The 19,694-nt window shown below is 54.7% G+C and overlaps 2 protein-coding genes across 2 annotated transcripts in view; one reads left to right on the forward strand and one right to left on the reverse strand.

Moving 5' to 3' along the window:
- LOC116833877 (uncharacterized) overlaps positions 1 to 5,028 on the forward strand; it is a 41,301-nt gene extending 36,273 nt beyond the window's left edge. The window contains 6 exon segments of the mRNA XM_032795650.2: positions 22 to 182; positions 973 to 1,149; positions 2,170 to 2,311; positions 2,646 to 2,833; positions 3,253 to 3,394; positions 4,797 to 5,028. Coding sequence (XP_032651541.2) covers positions 22 to 182; positions 973 to 1,149; positions 2,170 to 2,311; positions 2,646 to 2,833; positions 3,253 to 3,394; positions 4,797 to 4,978 — 992 coding nt within the window. The 3' untranslated portion in view covers positions 4,979 to 5,028.
- An 8,072-nt stretch (positions 5,029 to 13,100) lies between these two features.
- LOC116833878 (cytochrome P450 2A13-like) overlaps positions 13,101 to 19,694 on the reverse strand; it is an 11,209-nt gene continuing 4,615 nt past the window's right edge. The window contains exons 5-9 of the mRNA XM_032795653.2: positions 18,883 to 19,059; positions 18,229 to 18,370; positions 16,470 to 16,657; positions 15,335 to 15,476; positions 13,101 to 13,630 (exon numbers count right to left, since the gene is read on the reverse strand). Of these exons, the coding sequence (XP_032651544.2) occupies positions 13,449 to 13,630; positions 15,335 to 15,476; positions 16,470 to 16,657; positions 18,229 to 18,370; positions 18,883 to 19,059 (831 nt within the window). The 3' untranslated portion in view covers positions 13,101 to 13,448. The remainder of the gene's footprint in view (positions 13,631 to 15,334; positions 15,477 to 16,469; positions 16,658 to 18,228; positions 18,371 to 18,882; positions 19,060 to 19,694) is intronic.

Raw genomic sequence — 19,694 nt, forward strand, 5'->3', positions numbered from 1 at the left:
TCTGTCCTTTCTTTCCACTAGGGGCACCCTTTGATCCCATCTTTAACCTGAGCCGGGCTGTCTCCAACATCATCTGCTCCATTGTCTTCGGGAACCGCTTTGACTACGAGGACGAGAAATTCATCGCCCTGAACAAGCTCATATTCAAGCGGTTCCGTTTTGCAGGTTTAACCTCGGCCCAGGTATGGCTGGCAGGGACCCTGACCTGCGTCCATGGCATTTTCCCCTAGGCTTCCAGAGCTGAACTATCCAGTGATCAGAAATGAGCGTCAACTCAGAGCTCTGGCTAGTTACAGTCCCCTTCCGCCCCGTACAAAAATTCCCCATCCTCACTTCCTGTCCTAAACTGTTGCTGCTAAGCAGCTGCTGTGTTCCACCCCAGACGTGGCTGCATTTTAGTGCTGGGCAAGTGATCCCCATTTTCCCTAATCTTGGAGGCAGCTGCATCACAGCACTGTGTGGGGGCCCTGTTATAAACAGCTGCCATCCCCCCTCCACCTCAGAAGTAGTTGTATTTCAATGCTGGAGAAGCAAAGCTGCCAGCTCCACCCCATTGATGGCTGGATTTTTACTGATTGCTGATACCATGTATTTCAGATCAAATTTGGGAAGGCAGGTGAGGCGAAGGGTGAGGCAGAAATTTAAGATGATCTAATATTTATTAAACAAAAACAGGCCAAAGTCACCCGTTGGCGTTGTCTAAGGTATCTAGTTGGGACGGGTGGTTCTCTAATAATCCAATACATAAAAGAGTTAATGAAGCACAAGCTCCCCTATGAGGCAGCAGCAGGATCAGAACTCCCAAACTTAAGCCCCAGAGCATAGGCCCCACCACTGCAGGGAAAGGGATGGCACCAGGAAGCAGCAGAAATAGTAAGTTGTTACCCTCAATGCAGAGCAGTCACTAGTGAGGGACGAGACCTCCCTAGTGAAATCTGAGCTGATTAAACAGCCGGATTTCCTTCCGCACAGCTGTACAATACCTTCCCTGGCATCCTGGAGAAGATTCCTGGGCCTCACCAAACGGGAAGCAAATGCTCCCAGGAGATAATCAGCTTTATTTTGGAGAGAATCAAACTGCAGCAGGCGACCCTGGATCTCAACGCCCCCCAGAACTTCATCGACTGCTTCTTGGTTAAAATGGAGCAGGTAATTAAGAACGGGGCCTCGCCTCAGAGCTCAGCTTGGCTCGACTGCAAAGTGTGCCCCTCCCTCGCCAGCCAAGCTTGACCCCTGTGCAGAGCGGAGCTAGACCTGCTGGCTTGACTGGCCAACTACTGACTAGGCCAAAAAACCCAATAAAAAATTCATTTTCGGCTGACCAGAAATGAGAATTTTTTGGCAAACTGAAAACAATTTGAGACTTTAATTATGGGGTGTGCGGCCTGGTTCACTTCAGACTCGTAACCTGTAGAACAAATGAAAAGATCAAACCGCTTTGTTTTGAAAATGTTTTTTCAGAATTGTCTGAAAACAATTGGGCAAATTGACCATGAATTTGCTGCGTGTTTTGGTTGACCCCCAAGCTGAATTTTGGGGTGAACATTTCAGCCGAAAAATTTTGCTCTGCTTGAGTAGTTACTCTAAGAGTTCACTGGGGTCAGCTGAAAACCTCTCATTGGGATTTTCTGTTCTAGCAAGAAATTCCATTTCCGACACCACAGATCATTCTGTGGGAAACACCCGCTTTCTTTGAAACTTTTTCTTTTAATAAGGAAAAAAGCAAAACCCATTTTTTTGGCAGCAGGGATTTGACTTCTAACCTTTAGCTCAGCTCTCAGCTCCGTGAGCTCCAGGAGTAATCCTGTTTGCTGGCAGCAGTAGTAGGTTGTCATCCTATCTGTGGACCAGCCTTGAGACAGGACACATGCTCTGCCAGGGTGTTAAATCAGCAGGATGGACCAATAACTGCAGCCACTGAGAATGTTATATCCTAAAGGAGGGACTTTTGCTAATAGGACCCTTTAGGGAGGCAACATGGCCTAGTGGATAGAGCCCAGGACTGGGACAGAGATTGCCACTCCTTGGGTAATTTTGGGAAGGGCACCTCCCTGTCTGTGCGTCCATTACCCCATCTGGATAATGGTACCGACCCGCCTTGGGACAGCCCTGGAGGGGACACGCTGGACAGGAGCTCAGCGGCAGGGTGATGTTTCTACCTTTCTCCAGGAGAAGCAGAATCCAGCTACCGAGTTTTCCCTGGAGAACCTGGTCATGGCCACCTTCAATTTATTCTTTGCCGGCACGGAGACCATCAGTACCACCCTGCGCTACGGCTTCCTGATCCTGCTGAAATACCCGCAGGTCCAAGGTAAGGCAGAGAAGCGGCCCTAAGAATGGCAGGAAACATTTCCCTGGCTTAGTCAAGATTTCCCCGTTTCCCTTGGGGCAAACTCCCCAGAGAGCCCAGCTGTATCTCCATTGATGTCAGCAGAATGAGGCTGAGGTGAGGATTTGACCCCTTAGGGCCACAAATCCACAGCGGTCAGCTCCCTGCCAGCGGCCGGGCCACCCCGAGACCGTGGCTAGGATCCCAGGGACCAGCCTGCGTTATAGTTCAGTAATGGCCCCGCCCGAAGCCCCCGCCAAGCGTTGAGCTTTGCCCCCTCTGTGAGGCTAATTCCCCTCTCTCCCGCCCCCCCAAGAGAAAATCCATCAGGAAATTGACGTGGTGATCGGGAGGGACCGAGCGCCCACCGCAGAGGACCGGGGCAGGATGCCGTACACGGACGCCACGCTGCACGAGATCCAGCGATTCAGCGACATCCTGCCAATGAGCCTCCCGCACACCGTGACCAGAGACACCCGGTTCCGGGGGTACCTCATCCCCCAGGTGAGGCCACCCAGGAAAGGGGCTGGGCACGGCTAAAGCAGTGATTGCCCGGGGAGAGCTGTGATCTGAACCCAACCCAGCCCACTGCAATTGGTGGTGACTCTGGATTGACCCCTGGGAGGCTGAGATCAGAATCCAGCCTGCCCCCTCCCCCATTGCACTGGATTGACCCCTGGAGGCTGAGATCAGAATCCAGCCCCGCCTATTGCACTGGATTGACCCCTGGGAGGCTGAGATCAGAATTGGGCCTGACCCCCCATTGCACTGGATTGACCCCCGGGAGGCTGACATCAGAATCCAGCCCAGCCGCCCATTGCATTCACCGGGTGATTGCGGATTGCCCCGGGGGAGCTGAGATCGGAAAACACTTCCTCTGGCAGAGTCCCAGCAGCTCATTCTGGTTTTCGCTGCTTTCCCAGGGGACGTATGTCTACCCCCTCCTGAGCACAGTGCATTTTGACCCAGAAGAACATAAAGATCCTGAAACTTTCGCCCCCGAGCGGTTTCTAAATGAGAACGGCAGCTTCAGGAAACAGAATGCCTTCCTGCCCTTCTCCGCAGGTGTGTCCCTCTAGGTGTCTGGTCCTCGAGGAGCGCTGGGCTCTGGCCCATCTCCTCCATTTGCATGGCTGTAAAACGGGGCCAGGGCTTTCCCTCCCGTTCCTGCTTGGGAAGCCCAGGGGCCCTGACGGTGGGGACGTGCTGGGAGGTGGCCGGGGTGGCTAAGGGTGGGGCTGTTGCTCTCAGGTTATTTGGGGACTTGTGAAAATTCCAGCTCGGCCGTGATCAGTTTTTGCTGTTTCTGCTGGCAACTTCTCACCTAATGTCGATCCCCAGAGCCCTGTGGGAACGTTGGGCCAGAGGGGAACCACAAGGCTCCCGCCTCTGGGGGTAGAAACTTTCTGCTCATTTCTAGCCTCTGCTGTTGATTCCTGGCCCGTTCATCCCCATTTGTTTCTGGCTTTCCCCGGCCCTGATGAATTTATACAGAGCGATCAGATTCTCCCCTCACCCGGCCCCCACAGCCTTCATGTTACTAGGCTGTTTAGCCAACCCCCGGCTGGTTTCCATGGGGAGGAGAAATTGAAGCCAAGTCTGTTGTCAGTGGACAGACAATACCCACAAAGTCCTGTTTCTGTGCACTCTGGAGAAACGAACAGCAGCAGGCGGTTTCCTGGCTCAGAAATATCCCTGTCTGCCCCTCCAGCAGGCTCTGTGCCCAAAAAGCGCTCTCTCTCTCTCTCTGCTTCCTCCTAGAGGTCCATTCCCAGCTTTCCTTGCAGGGCTTGTCTACCCAAGGAAACTGACCTGAGGCAGCCATCCCCATGGGGACCTATTCTGCACTAGCCGTTTCGTCAATGTAGACAAGGGGTGAGGGGTTAGCGTTGACCCTGCGACGCCTTTTGGAGCTCCATGGTTTATAGCTGCCCTTCCTCCAGAAGAGAGGAGTGATTGCTCCTTGCACTCAGTACAGCCCGTTAGCCTTAACGAGCTCAGTGATTGTCTTTGTAGTAAGGACTCACCGGCTGGCAGCACCTGGCCCCGGGTTGATCTGTGGCTCTGCCCTCACAGAGTCTGTCGTTCCGTGTGCCTGGCTGACGGGCACCTGTGTCCTCGCTGGTGCTGGGCTGACCGCTGTGTGTTGCTAGGACCCCGGGGGGCAGCTCCCCTGGGTTAATGCTGCAGGGGGCGGAGCCGCACGGATTCTGTCCCGTGACCAGTGGGAGAACTGGCCTGGCTCTGGCGCATGTGGCAGGGCAGGTGCTGGAGGAAGACGGGAACTGGATGGCCCAAGCCTGCTTTCACACTGCAAAGTGGGTGGGTTACCAGCCCCGGTGGCACTTGGCACCCGCCCAGCTGGGAGGGGTTATGGGGAAAACCCCCAGTGAGAGCCAGGGCTGCAGAGATTGTACCGTGATTGCAGGGCCCCGCCGGTCAGTGCTAATGACGTGTTATTGCCCAGGGAAGCGGGTGTGCCTGGGCGAGGGCCTGGCCCGCATGGAGCTCTTCCTCTTCTTCACCACCATCCTGCAGCACTTCACCCTCAGCTCGCCCGTCGACCCCCAGCAGCTCAGCCTGGCCCCCGAAGTCAGCAACTTAGGGAAGGTGCCGCCGCGCTACCAGCTCTGCCTCCGCCAGCGCTGATGGTGATAGAGTTGCCAACTCTCCGATTGCAAAACACCAAATGTTCCTGCCCCGCCCCTTCTCTGAGGCCCCGCCCCCTGTTCACTCCATCCCCCATCCCTCCATTGCTCGCTCTCCCCCACTCGCTCACTCGCTCCTTTTCACTGGGCTGGGGGGATTGGGGTGGAGGAGGGGGTGTGGGCTCTGGCTGGGGGTGCAGGCTCTGGGGTGGGGACAGAAGTGAGGGGTTTGGGGTGCAGGAGCAGGTTCAGGTGCGGGTTGTGCTTACCTCAGGTGGATCCCAGAAGTGGCCGGCATGTCCGGCTCCTAGGCTTAGGGGTGGCCTGGCGGCTCTGTGTGCTTCTCCCATCCGGAAGCGCTGTTCCTGCAGCTCACATTGGCCACAGTTCCTGGCCAATGGGAGCTGCGGAGCTGGCGCTTGGGGCGGGGGCAGTATGCAGAGTCCCTTGGCCACCCCTATGCCTAGGAGCCGGACATGCCGGCCACTTCCGGCAGCAGCGCAGGCCAGGGCAGGTAGGAAGCCTGCCTTAGCCCCACTGCGCTGCCGACCAGACTTTTAAAAGACAACTCAATGGTGCTGACTGGAGCTGCCAGGATCCCTTTTTGACCAGGCATTCCAGTAAAAAACCAGGTGCCTGGCAACCGTAAACGCTGGCAAGGGGTCCCCAGAGCTGCCCTCGGCCTGTTGGGACTGTTATGTCTCAGATTCACCTCTGAAGGGGTTTTTCTGGCCTCCCCCAGACATTCCGTGTAAAACAGATTTTAGTTGTACACTGTGCTCCAGTCAACCTAGCCTGGCCTGGGTGTCAGGACTCCTGGGTTCCATCCCCGGCTCGGGGAGGGGAGTGGGGTCTAGTGGTTAGAGTGGAGGTGCTGGGAGCCAGGACTCCTGGGTTCTATTCCTGGCTCTTGGAGGGCAGCAGAATCTAGTGTGTTAGAGCAAGGGGAGGGAAGCTGGGAGTCAGGACTCCTGGGTTCTATCTATGGAAGGGAGAATTGTCTAGCAGTTAGAGCAGGAGTTGGGATTCCTGGGTTCTGGGTCTAGTATTTACAGCTCAGGGCTAGGAACCAGGACTCCTGGGTTCTATCCTCAGCTTGGCCAGTGACCTGCTGCGTCACCTTGGGCATGTCATTGCCTGCTTCCTCAGTTTCCCCCTTTGTAACACGGCCAGAATGTTAGGTCTGAAGTCTTTGTCCACAGTAAGCAGCAGCAGCCATGTGAGGAGAGCAGCAGCCATGAGCTAAGAAGCAGAAAGTCACATCCTCACATCCCATCTAAATTGCATCAACCCAGTGTAATCTGGGGCCATGGAGAAGACCCCTGGCCTGGCAGTGTCCACCACTACCAGCTAAAGACATCGATCTTAAGATGTTTACAGAAAACTTTGGCTGAGAGCATCTGTCTGGCAAGGAACCATTGGGATTGTGAAATCTGGCTTGTTCTGCCTTCACGGTCCCCACTGCCCTCCAGTTTCTCTGTGTGGTTTCTGGCTGGTTCTGTGATTGTTGCTCTCTGTTGTATAACTCAGTTTGGGAGGTTGTTCCTGTCTCGTTTTGGAAAGTTTCGATCCGCTAAGGGGGTGGGCTGGGGTCGAGTGAAGAATTGTTTTGCCATCTGTTAGGATTGGATGCAGAATTCGCTTGAAACATTTTAGTAAAACGTTAGCGAAGGTCTAGCAAAGCAGGACTCACGTTTAGCAATTTAAACTGGGGTCCAAAAGGAAATTCTTTGGAACCAACGCCAGGCCCCAGCCCAAGCTCAGAGCTGCCAGACCTCAATCCCCTGCCAAGGACATTAGGCAGAAGCTGGAGTCCCCAGATGATCTGATCGTGACTGGTCACCTGGAAAAGTTTGTCTGCCCTCTTGGGAGGGGTGAGCAGTGTATGTGCAGCGGGTGCCTCCTGCTTTGGTGATTGTTAATCAATAAATAGAGATTTGGGATATTACTGTGTAAGGCTCCTTCACTGGTAAAAGGGCCCTGATCTCGGTAGCGGCTCCCGGCGCGAAGGGTCCCTGATCTTGGCCAGGGTCTGGGTGGCTCCCAGCGCAACGGAGCCCTGATCTCGGCTGGGGTCTGGGCAGCGCCCGGCCCGATGGGGCCCCGATCTTGGTCAGGGTCTGGGCAGTGCCCTGCATGATGGTGCCTGATCTGGGATGGGGTCTGCATCCTACCCGCAGAAAACAGCACGAAGGCCCTGTTCTCTTTGAAGGTGCAGTTTTTGTCCAGGAAACACTTGGGGTTAAATTTATCTGGGGGTTTAAACTCCTTGGAGTCAAGGTGCAGAACCTGCTGGCGAGGCAGCGGAGCGGAGATGGAGTGATTGCCTGGGGCCAAGTAAGCGCCATGACACCATTACGTACTTAGCGAGCAAGGCGCAGCTGGGCCGCTCGGGAGATCAGCTGTGAGTAAGCATAAAGACTGATGAAAATGAACCACAATGATTAGCAAATAGCGAGCTGCAATTAGCAAGTGTTCATTAACAATTAATGCTAATTACAGACAAAGCACCTTGTAGGCATGTGAGCCATGAGTAATTACTGACAGTTGAAAATCAATAAACAATTAGCAATTTGCATGTATTCACAATTAATAAATCCATACCCTGCTAATTAAGCACATGGGAAAGGAATAATTATAGATTGTTAAAAAGCAATAATTAATTCTTAGCAATTAAGTATTAATTAGTAATTAGCACTTAATAGACCCAGTTATTAATAGTTAGCAATTAGTAGCAAGTGTTATTTATTGAGCATGAATGCCAATAATAGAATGAATCAGCAATTAACAGTAGCAGGTTATAATTAGGACTAAGTGAATGTAAAGCTTTACTACCCACAGTGGGCACTGAATAGAGTGTTAGCAATTAACAGTCACTAGAAATGATCTCGTTAGGAATGACTAGGAGCAAAGCCCATAGAGCATCACTCGCACTCGGGTCTCTTTGCCCACGGCAGGGTCAATAGACCCCTGTGGGTCTTGCTACGGTAACTGTTTCAGCCACTGCGCCGCTGGGGTCAATGGATCCAGACCCTCCGCTGGTGTCAAGCAGCCAGAGCTCCATAGCCGTGAGTGGGGCCAGATCCCCGAGCTGGTGCGCATGGCTCTACGGACGTCGCTGAGGCAGACCCTCGGCGAGTGGCTATTGGTACCATCCCAATGGAGCAAGGCTGATCCGGACCCGGGATCTGCACCGGCTGGAGTTGTACTGAGTCCTGCATGGCCCTTGCCAGCTGGCGGGAAGCCCCGCTGCCGGTGCACTCAGCCCAGCCATGGATTAGTGCCGCAGTGACCCCACCGCGGCTGGACGGTGCCACCAGTTGGAGCCGACAGACACCAGGAACGCCAGCCCATATGCCGCACTCAGCTGCAGAGACACGAGCACCGGGGCTGGTACAGGGTGAGGCAGAGAGCAGGGGCATCGCCTGCACGCAGGGGATGGCTGACCAGAGCGATGTGGGGGGATTTGATTGCATTGAATCCAAACCCAGACCTGCAGTGCACTCAGATAGGCGCCCCAGACCTGAGCCATAAACATATCTGATCGCGCCTCAGAATCCATCCGTCAGTGCTAGCCTTCCATCCCCATCCAGAACCATCACCCATCCAACCCCATCCAGAGCCATCACCCATCACCCATCCAGAGCCATCACCCATCCATCCCCATACAGAGCCATCACCCATCACTCATCCATCCCCATACAGAGCCATCATCCATCAGTTCCCATACAGAGCCATCTGTCTAACCCCATTGAAACCCATCTTCCATCCATCTGTCCTTGTTAGCCTTCCATCCCCATACAGATCCATCACCCATCCATCCCCATCCAGAGCCATCACCCATCCATCCCCATCCAGAGCCATCATCCATCCATCCCCATACAGAGCCATCATCCATCCATCCATCCGTTCCCATACAGAGCCATCTATCTAACCCTATTCAAACCCATCATCCATCCATCCGTCTGTGTTAGCCTTCTGTCCCCATCCAGAGCCATCACCCATCCCCATCCATCCCCATCCAGAGCCATCATCCATCACCATCCATCCCCATCCAAAGCCATCACCCATCCATCCCCATCCAGAGCCATCACCCATCCATCCCCATCCAGAGCCATCACCCATCACCCATCCAGAGCCATCACCCTTCCATCCCCATCCAGAGCCATCATCCATCCATCTGTTCCCATAAAGAACCATCTATCTACTCCCATTCACACCCATCATCCATCCATCCATCCATCCGTTTCCATTCAGAGCCATCTATCTACCCCCATTCACATCCATCAGCCATCTATCCATTCTATCCTTCCATCCCCATACAAAGCCATCATCCATCCACCCATTCCCATTCAAACCCATCATCCATCCATCTGTCCCCATACAGAGCCATCTATCTACCCCCATTCACATCCATCAGCCATCTATCCATTCTATCCTTCCATCCCCATACAAAGCCATCATCCATCCACCCATTCCCATTCAAACCCATCATCCATCCATCTGTCCCCATACAGAGCCATCTATCTACCCCCATTCACACCCATCTTTCATCCCTCCATTGCTGTGAGATGGGAACAATGGCTCACCCGTATTGCTCACCTCCTGGGCTTACCAGAGGTTCTTTGGGGAGCCAGGTGCCGACAGGGCCTTCAGATCCGTTGCCTGGAATTTTCTCCAAAAGCACGATCTGGGAAATCCCCCTCTTTCAGAGCGCTGAACTGACCCCCAATGAGATGTGAACACAAAGGGTTGTTACAAGGCGGAGGGAGGTAAATTGTTCTCATTAACCTCCAAGGACAGGACAAGAAGCAATGGGCTTAAACTGCAGCCAGGGCGGTGTCAGTTGGTGTCACAGAGTCACCGGGCGATGCTCTGGAACTGCTCCCCACCAAGCCAGACAGGACTTTGGGGAGCCTCCTCTCCCTTGGAGCAGACTTGTTCAGGGAAAGAAGCTCACACAGCTTCACCTCCTGGGTCTCTCCTTGGAGCATTCAGCATCCTCTGCCCCTCCCCCACAGCGAGCCCACCCAGGCGGGGTCCTGGGGAAGCCACAAGGTCCTGCACCCCCACTTTGCAGTCAGACGTGACTCTCAGCCAGCCAGTAACACAGAGGTTTATTCGATGACAGGAACAGGGTCTAAAACAGAGCTTGTAGGTACTGCGAACTGGACCCCTCAGCCAGGTCCATTTGGGGGAGGGGGCAGTGAGCCAGACCCCCATGTCTGCACTTCACTCCTCGTCCCCAGCCAGCTCCAGACTAACCACCCCCTCCAGCCCCTCCTCTCTGCTCAGCTTCTTTCCCGGGGTCACCTGATCCCTTTGTCTCCAACACCTTCAGCTGGCACCTTTGCAGAGGGGGGGCCCAGGCCATCAGTTGCTAGGAGACAGAGTGCCAGGTATTTAGGGGCGCTGGCCCTTTGCTCTGCCAGATACTTAAGAACAGCCTAGGGGACACGGAGGCACCAACACAGTATTCAGAGAAAACATTAAGAACATTCCCAGTTCGTCACAGTTGGACATTAGGAAAAACTTCCTGACCATCAGGGTGGTGAAGCACTGGGATAAATCGCCCAGGGAGGTTGTAGAATCTCCGTCACTGGGGATTTCGAAGAGCAGTTTGGACAAACACCTCTCAGGGACGGGCTAGATAACAGTGAGCCCAGCTGTGTGTGGAGGGGACAGGCCTGGGCGACCTCTCGGGTTCCCTGCCTGTCCCACGATTCTTTGATCCTGTGTGCTCCTGAGCTGGCCTGAGTAGCGATGGGCTCAAGCACATGCTTAAACGCATTCCTGAATTGGTGCCTAAGGCTTGTGACCTGCTCAGGCCCCACGTCAGCCTTCGGCATGGACTTTAAAAGCTGCCCCCAGAGCTGACCCCACAGCACTGGGTGAATTCTGCCCTTATGATCACCTGCTGATGGGGCCACATGGGATGAGGGTTAATGATTGATGAAAGCACACAGATAAGAAAGGCAATGGCCCTTGGGTCATTCCCTAGATTGAGATTAGGGCCCCGTTGCGCCTGGCGCTACCCAGACCCCAACCGAGGTCAGGGCCACGTCCCGCTGGGTGCTGCCCAGACCCCAGCCGATATCAGAGCCCCATCACACCTGGCGCTAACCAGACCCCATCCGAGATCTGGGCCCCTTCACACCTGGCTCTGCCCAGACCCCAACTGAGATCAGAGCCCTGACGTGCCAGGCGCTGCCCAGACCCAGAGACAGTCCCTGCCCCAAAGAGCTCCCAGTCTAACTGGATTCTCTTATGAAATTTCCACTTTCTTCCTGGGTTGGAATTGCTCCTACATGGTAATTCAGGTCACAGTCTGAGCCAATGGGCCTGATTCTGTCACCCTGGGGCCCCTCAGGGCCAGTGTAAAGGGGGCTTGATCTGGAGGAAACAGCCCCCGAGACTTCCCTCTGCATGTAGGAGCTGTTGTGAGGGGTCTGCTCCCAACCCTTGGCCCAGGGGCCAGCTCAGGGGCGTGGCCAGAGCACAGGGCTCTGTGACTATTTTGTGCTCCCCAGGGCCCACAGGGCAGGGCATGAGTAGGTTAGCCCTGAGGTTGCTCTAACTAACACAAAGACCCACAAAGAGGAGCTGCAGCTGCAGGGAGGGGTAAACATGAATGAGGCCATGGCCTTTAGGGGGTTTTGTGGTGATGCGGCAGCAGGAGCATCTGACCTTTTGCCCTACTTCAAAGGTTTTCAATCTGTGGGCCGCAGCCCCCTGGGGGTCCGCAAACTGTGCCTGAGATTTAACGAGATCCAAACCTCCAGCTGAAATTTTTCGGGGGTCTGCAAATGGCAAAAGGTTGAAAACCCCTGGCCCAGGGCCATGTGAAAAGCGCATGATTTCGGCATCACAAATCCTCATGATTTTCTGGGTCTTCACTGCTTGTTTGGCTCGCACCAGCTCTCTGTGCAGGCTGGCCAAAGGCCAGGGTGGCTGCTGCCAACATATGGGGAGATAGTGGCCTGCCCCTGGGAGCTGATTCTGGGAACGTTCACTGCCCTTTGCTAACATGTCCATGGAGCGGGGCTGAGGCACCCGTCCAAGGATCCATGGGGCTGATCCCCCCTTACTCTGTGCCCGGGGGCGGCTCTAATGCTGGGGGATGGTTTTCCAGTGAATAGTGACTTTGCCCCAGAAATGCATAGTTGGGGGCAGCCAAACTGTCTATGAACTTGGGTCAAATAGTTTGGTCTGAAAAAAATCTTGATTCCTCCCCGCTCCCCCCCCCCCCCGACAAAGCAGCTTTTGATCCTTCCCAACGCATGTTTTGCCTTTTCATTAAGTTTGTTTTTCCATTTTGGGTGGGGTTTTTCGTGGTTTTTCATTCTGATGAAAAAAATTCACGTTCAGATTGAAAGGAACTGATCTTCCCCCCGCACTCAGCATCTCGTACAGCAGGGGCAAGGAGAGCGCAAAGCCGGACCCCTCTGTAGCACTTTACTGTCCCCTCTGCACTGGTGAAAGTGACCCCCCGCAACCGGTATCAGGGCCCTGTTGTGCCGGGCGCGGTACAGGTGCTGTGTGAGAGCCTGTCCCTGCCCCGAAGAGCGATGCCTGCGCTGCACTCTCGCTACGGGGGGCAATGCAGAGTCTCTCCTCCGAGCAGCATGTCCTTCCCTGGCCCCAGAGCAGTAAGAATTTACTTCTGGCTGTGTCAGCCATTGTCACCCACTCTCTGCCCCCCTGGTCCGGGGAGAGGCTGCTTGGCAATCACCAGTCACTGCTCCGCAGATGAGTGGGGTCTGACCCACTCCAGTTTATTAGCTAATTGAAGGGCGGCAGCTAAGCCAGCTTCCAGGGGTGTTAGCGCAGGAGGTAACTGAACAGCATCTCAGAGCGGCGCAGTGACTGAAACCGTGACACTGGCCCTGTAGCCGTGAGGTCGGAGCCGCCCGGTTCCGATAACTCGCCTGCCCTAGGCTGCTGCCTCTTCGGGTCTCATGAGCATGGCTCCACACCGAGGCTGATTTCTGGAACATTTCCAGATCGAAATGTGACCGATTTCTCTGTGCGCAGTCAGGGCTCTGCTGCTTATTCAGTATCTCCCGGTCAGGTGCGGTTTGCACCCCCTGACTCCAGCAGGAGAGCAGAGCGCTGGATCCTAGTGCGAGCAGCAAGCGGTTCTTCCGTGGGATCCCAAAGCACTGCGCTGCTCTGGCTCACGGGCTAGCTACGGGCCTAGCCAGGGACTGGCCCATCAGGAAATAGATTTTGGAGTAGCCAGGGCCAAGGACGGGAGGGGGGGATGTAAAGGTGTCGGGGAGCCGGGATTCCCTGGCAGTGGGGAAATACAAGCGATCAGCCAGCCCTACGCGGCACTTTCACACAGCCAGATCCCCCCGTCAGCTCCTCTTACTGACAATGCCACTTCTCCACCTAATTAAGGTCTAGTTCCTTTGTGTTTCCCCCTCCCCAAGGCTGCCCCCAGAAATCCTGTCTGATCCGTGGGGCTGCTAGCGCGGGACCAGGCAGATCTCATAGCTGCGGGGCAGGGTGGCGAACCCGACCAGTTTCGGGGAGATGTCGATGTCTTTGGGCTCCACGGGGGAGTGGAAGCGGAAGTTCTGCAGGATGCTGGTGAGGAAGAGGAAGAGCTCCATGACAGCCAGCATCTCCCCGAAACAATACCTTTTCCCTAGGAGAGAGGACAAAGGAGGCGTCATGGCCTGGCCGGAGCAGGGTGCCAGGGGCAGGTGAGACTGGGAGTGGGTCTCACCCCTTGTCCAAACTCTGCCCCAGTCTGGAGCAGTGGGGATTGCTGGGGAAATTGGGGTCTGTTCATTTGAAGATCTGTAGAGTGGGCAGCTGTGCTGGGAGGGGTTAATGAGGCAGATCTTTGAGCTCAAGACTGTCACTGACTTTGTGAAAGCAGCTGGACGCTCTGAGCCCTTCAGCTGAGCGAACAACAGGGGAGAAAAGTCCCTCTGATCTGTTCAGTGATCCTGACCCGGGACGGACTGCGAGGACCCGAAGGATGGAGAAATAACATGCTCAGGAGGTAGATATTACAGTCCGAAGGGATCACTGCGATCATCTAGCCTGACCCCAGCAGAGCAGGTGCAGGAGAATTTCCCGTAGTTACTTCCGTGACTGAGACCAATAATCTGTGTTCAACTAAAGCGTCTCTTCCAGAAAGGCAGCCAGCCTGGCTCTGCAGCGCCAAGTGACGGAGATGCCCTCCTGCCCTTGGGAAGCTGATCCAGGGGCTAATTCCGCTCAGTGTTAAAAACTGGCCCTTTATTTCTAGTTGGGATTTACCACCAAGCTGCAGCTTTCGGTCTTTGGCTCCCGTTCGGCCTTTGCTGGATTAGGGACCCCGTGGCTGTCAGAACCCTCCTCCCCCAGCCGGTGCTGAGAGACCAGGATTAAATCGCCCCTTAACCTCCTCTCCCCTGAGCTCCTGGAGTCTCTGTACGGTGGCTTTCCCAGACCACTGCAGCCTGTTGCTCTTCTCCGAACCCTTTCATTTGTCAGCACCTTGTGTGAAGCCTGGACACTGGAACCGGCCGCAGTGTCCCAGCCCCGGGCTCAGCAATGCTGCATTCAGAGGTAATGTCCCCTGTCTCCTCCTAGGCCATATTCCCCACGGTGCCCTGAGCAGGAACCCGCCCATTCGTGCCACCAGGAGCCTGGCATTCACTGGAGCGAGGGGCATACGACTCAGCCTGGTTCAAAGAAAAGGAACCAGCTACTCCCATGGGAGGGCACAGATGGTAATTACCCCAGGTGTGTCCATCGGCCTCACCTGAGGTCAGGGCGCCACTGTGCTAGGCGCTGGACAGACCCACGGGGAGAGACGGTCCCTGCCCCAAAGAGCTCACAAGGCCCCAATTCCCCACGGGGCTTCAGTGCACACCTACCCCCGAGTGTGTGAGAACAGCCCCCTTCACTGCAATGGAGTGACACTGATTTACACTGGCTGAGGATCTGGCCCCACTGACTCCAGTGGAGCGACACTGATTTACACCGGCTAAGGATCTGGCCCCAATGACTCCACTGGAGTGACACTGATTTACACCGGATGAGGATCTGGCCCCACTGACTCCACTGGAGTGACACTGATTTACACCGGATGAGGATCTGGCCCCACTGACTCCACTGGAGTGACACTGATTTACACCGGATGAGGATCTGGCCCCACTGACTCCACTGGAGTGACACTGATTTACACCGGATGAGGATCTGGCCCCACTGACTCCACTGGAGTGACACTGATTTACACCAAGGGGCGATCTGGCCTCACAATTCTCTGTACGCAGGGTGAGGTCTAGTGGCCAGGCCAGGCCTGGATCTCGCTGCTTGGGACGCTGGGAACCGAGCTCTGCGGAGGGATTCGTACCTATTGAGAAGGGCATGAAGGCATCGCTCTTCTTAAACTGGCTGTTCCCATCCAAGAAATGGCCGGGGTCGAAGGTGTCGGGGCTGCTGAATTGCGTGGGGTCATATAGCACGGATCCCAGCATCGGGTACACCTCCGTCCCCTGGGGGAGGAGAAGGCAACAAGCAGCAGTGATTAAACGCAGATAACCCACAGCGCGGATGTTGGGACACGATTCAGGGTCATTCTAGCCACAGGAGGAATTTGCAGTACAAGCAAATATCAAAATTTGAGCTGCCAGGAGAGGCCAGAATCCAAGGTTCATATCTGGTGTCTCCCAACGCCTCTGCTCTAGCTATTGCACTCTGCTTCTCTGGGAGTGGGGAAAGGGACCCAGGACAACTCATTCTCACCACTGAACCATGCTGCCCCTGCATACAGCTGTTGTCCTATGCTTGGACTATAAGCTGTGTGGAGCAGTGTCTTTGTGTTCTGTGCATGTACAGCACCGAGCGCGGTGGGGTCTGGTCCGTGACTGGGGCTCCAGACACTCTGGGAAAATCAACAGTAAACACAGGACACAATGGGCCAGATCCCCAGCTGATGGACCTAATCTGATTAGTACCAGGTGCCCAGACCAAGATCAGGGCCCTCCTGTGCCAGGCGCCGCCCAGACCCTGGCCGAGATCAGGGCCCTGTCGCACTGGGCACTGCCCAGACCCCGACCGAGATCAGGGCCCCGTCATGCAAGGTACTGCACAGACATGGTGAGAGACACTCCCTGCCCCAAAGAGCTGCCAGACTAAATAGATAAACAAAAGCTCATTAACAGCACCTATGTTAATTTAACAGATGGGGAAACTGAGGCACAGAACGATGCCTAAGGTCGCATGATGAGTCAGTGGCAGAGCTAGGAATTGGACCCAGACAGAGGGTGGGAGGGAGAGTCACTGGCAGTCCTGGGAATAGAAACCAGGTCTCATAAGACCCAGTCCGGTGCCCAGCCCGCTAGACCACACAACTTCCCAGAAGCAGGTGGAGAACTCAGGCATCCTGAGCTCCAGACCAGCCTGCTGCCCGCTGCACCGCACTGGGGCAATGCTGAGCCCTGCACAGCCATGGGGCGGGGCGGGAGATAGACACCCCAGGACCCTACCTTGGGAATAGTGTATCCCCGGAACTGGGTGTCCCTGGTCACCCGGCGTGCCAGGCCCATGGGGATGACGTCACAGAACCTCTGAAACTCGTGGATGATGGCGTTGGTGTAGGGCATCTGGCTCCGGTCCTCCATGCTCGGGGCACGATTCCGCCCGATCACCCGGTCGATCTCCTCGTGGATCCTTTCTGCAGAGATGTCAGCACACCTCAAGGGGGGGCCCTGTGCGAATCCAGATTGACCCCGGGGGAACCGAGATCAGAATCTGGCCCTGCCCCCACTGCCGTCAGGGGCTGGCCCTGGATTAGCCTCGGGGGAACCGAGATCAGAATCTGGCCCTGCCCCCACTGCAGTTACAGGGTGACTCTGGATTAGCCCTGGGGGAACCAAGATCTGAATCCAGCCCCTAGAATTGGAATCTGAAATAGCAACATTGGCCAGGCTGACCCAGCGTTCCCTGACGGTCGGCTTCCTTTGAATCACGATGGAGCGACACAGACAGGACCCTGCTCCCATGTCAAACTCGCTGCCGAGCTGTGACTGTCCGGCCCCATCCAGAGCTGGTGTAAATGGAGGAACCGCCGCTGCCCTCCACAGAGCCCTGCTGATTTACACCAGCTGAGGATCTGGCCCTTTGTGGTTCCTTTGTCCCCCCCGTGACGTCACACTCCATATGATTTTATGGAACTATGCTAATGAGGGTGAAGGATGTAACTGGAACACGTTTCATGCGGAAGGTCTCTGGTAAGGGATCGTTACAAAGCTCATCATCTCCCAAGTGTGGGCAGCCTGTTTGTATGAACGGACCCGTCTTGTATCTGGAACTAGGAATATGAAATAGAACCCTGAGGCCCATTGTAATTATGCAAAGTGGGGCCATTAATGGTGGCTTGGAATCCTGATGGCTCCCACAGGACAATTGGGTGTAAATGGCTGTTTACTCGCAACCCTTCCTGGGAGTCAGGCTGGAAGAATGGAGGCGGGGGGGGGGTCCCACAGAACATGCGACCATGTCACCTGGTGCTGGAATCCATCTTAAACCTGGGGCTTTTCCATTGGGTGGGGGGGCCTAGAGACACAAAGGATTCCCGCCTTGGGCCAAAGGTATGTGGGGGGGTGGAGCAGGACAACGGAGGCTGCAGTCATGAGAACCCCCCTAGGCACCGCCTGAGCTGGGCTAACACGGGCTGTACCGGTGAAAGAATCGGGCCAGGCTTGGGAGGAGGGTAGGCTGTGAAAGACGCTGACTGGAGCATCTCGGAGGGGAGATTTACCTGTAAACAGTTTCCTACTGTATTAGACTCAGACTTGCGTGTTTTGTTTTATTTTGCTGGTAACTTACTTTGTTCTGTCTGTTATTACTTGGAACCACTTGAATCCTACTTTTTATACTTCACAAAATCACTTTTGTTTATTAATTAACCCAGAGTAAGTGATTAATACCTGGGGGAGCAAACAGTTTATGAGTTCACCCTGTATGAACTTTCTACAGAGTAAAATGGATTCATTTGGGGTTTGGATCCCGTTGGGAGCTGGGTGTCTGGGTGCTGGAGACAGGAGCACTTCTTACGCTGTTTTCAGTTAATTCTGCTGCTTTGGGGCGTGTGGTTCAGACCTGGGTCTGTGTTGCAGCAGGCTGGCGTGTCTGGCTCAGCCAGGCAGGGTTCCGGAGTCCCAGGCTGGCAGGGAAAACAGGCTCAGTGGTAGTCTCAGCACACCAGATGGCAGACGCAACCCGTCACACCCCCTTTCCAGTTACCTTCGATCTCCGGGTATTTCAGCAGGAGGAGGAAGCCGTAGCGCAGGGTGGTGCTGACCGTCTCCGTCCCGCCGAAGAAGACATTGAATGTGGTCAGAACAATGTTCTTCAGGAAGAACTCAGAGGAAGGATTTTCCTTTTCCTTTAACAGAATAAGAAAAAAAAATTGCCAGGGATGCTTGTGAGAACTCTGGGGATGTGGCTGGAAGCGGAATCCGTCCGGGACTCCAGTGCACTGCACAGATGCCAGGTCAGCGCCCATTAGTGCAGGGACCTGCACGGACCCCAGCTGAAATCAGAGCCCCTGTAGGGGTGGGTGATAGAGTGAGGGACAATCCCTGCTCCAAGTCCTGGAGGATGGCTCTCCATCCCCATTGCGTAGGTGGGGAAACTGAGGCACAACGCAATGCCATGATTCGACTAAGGCCACATGGGGGGGTCAGTGGCAGAGCCCTGATCTCCTGAGTTCCAGCCCAGTGCTTTCACCAAAGCCTGTTGTTCTTCGCTATCTCTGGGGCTCAATTTCTCTGCCCCAGAAGGTTTGAGGCCTGAACTGACCCCGTTACAGCTGAACCCCTCTTACGATCAGGCTGTTTGGTCTCTCAGGCCTGACACCAACCAAGCTGAACCGTCTCCTCTGGCTACGGCCGGTACCTGCTGCATTTTGACCAGGAAGCAGTCGATGAAATCCCGAGGGGCGCTGGGGTCCAGGGTCTCCTGGTTCGCCTTCACCTTCCTCTCGATGAACTTCTCCAGCCCTGCCAACTGCTTGAACGCTGCGCGTTGGGGGCCGGGCAGGTAGCACATGGTGCCCGAGAACATCTCGTAGAGCTGGGGAGCAGAGAGAGCAAAGACCCCGCTGAACACAGGGTGGGTTGAGAGCCAATCTGTCTGTCTGTCTGTCTGTATCCATCCCCAGCCCACCGACCTATCTATCTATCCCCACACACCCCTGTATCTATCTATCTATCTACCTATCTATCTATCTATCTATCCCCATACAACCCTGTATCTATCTATCTATCTATCTATCTATCTATCCCCACACACCCCTGTCTCTATCTATCTATCTATCCCCGCACACCCCTGTATCTATCTATCTATCTCCCTATCTATCTAACCAGCTAGCTAGCTAACTATCTAGCTATCCGCACACACTCCCTCTGTCTATCTATCTATCCCCACACACCCCTGTATCTATCTATCTATCTATCCCTACACACCCCTGTATCTATCTATCTATCCCCACACACCCCTGTATCTATCTATCTGTCCATCCCCACACACCCCTGTATCTATCTATCTATCTATCTATCTATCCCTACACACCCCTGTATCTATCTATCTATGTATCCCTACACACCCCTGTATCTATCTATCTATCTATCTATCTATCTATCTATCTATCTATCTATCCACACACACTCCCTCTATCTATCATCTAGCTAGCTAGCTATCCCCACACA

This window comes from Chelonoidis abingdonii, chromosome 11 (genome assembly GCF_003597395.2).
Source record: "Chelonoidis abingdonii isolate Lonesome George chromosome 11, CheloAbing_2.0, whole genome shotgun sequence".
Taxonomy (NCBI): domain Eukaryota; kingdom Metazoa; phylum Chordata; order Testudines; family Testudinidae; genus Chelonoidis; species Chelonoidis abingdonii.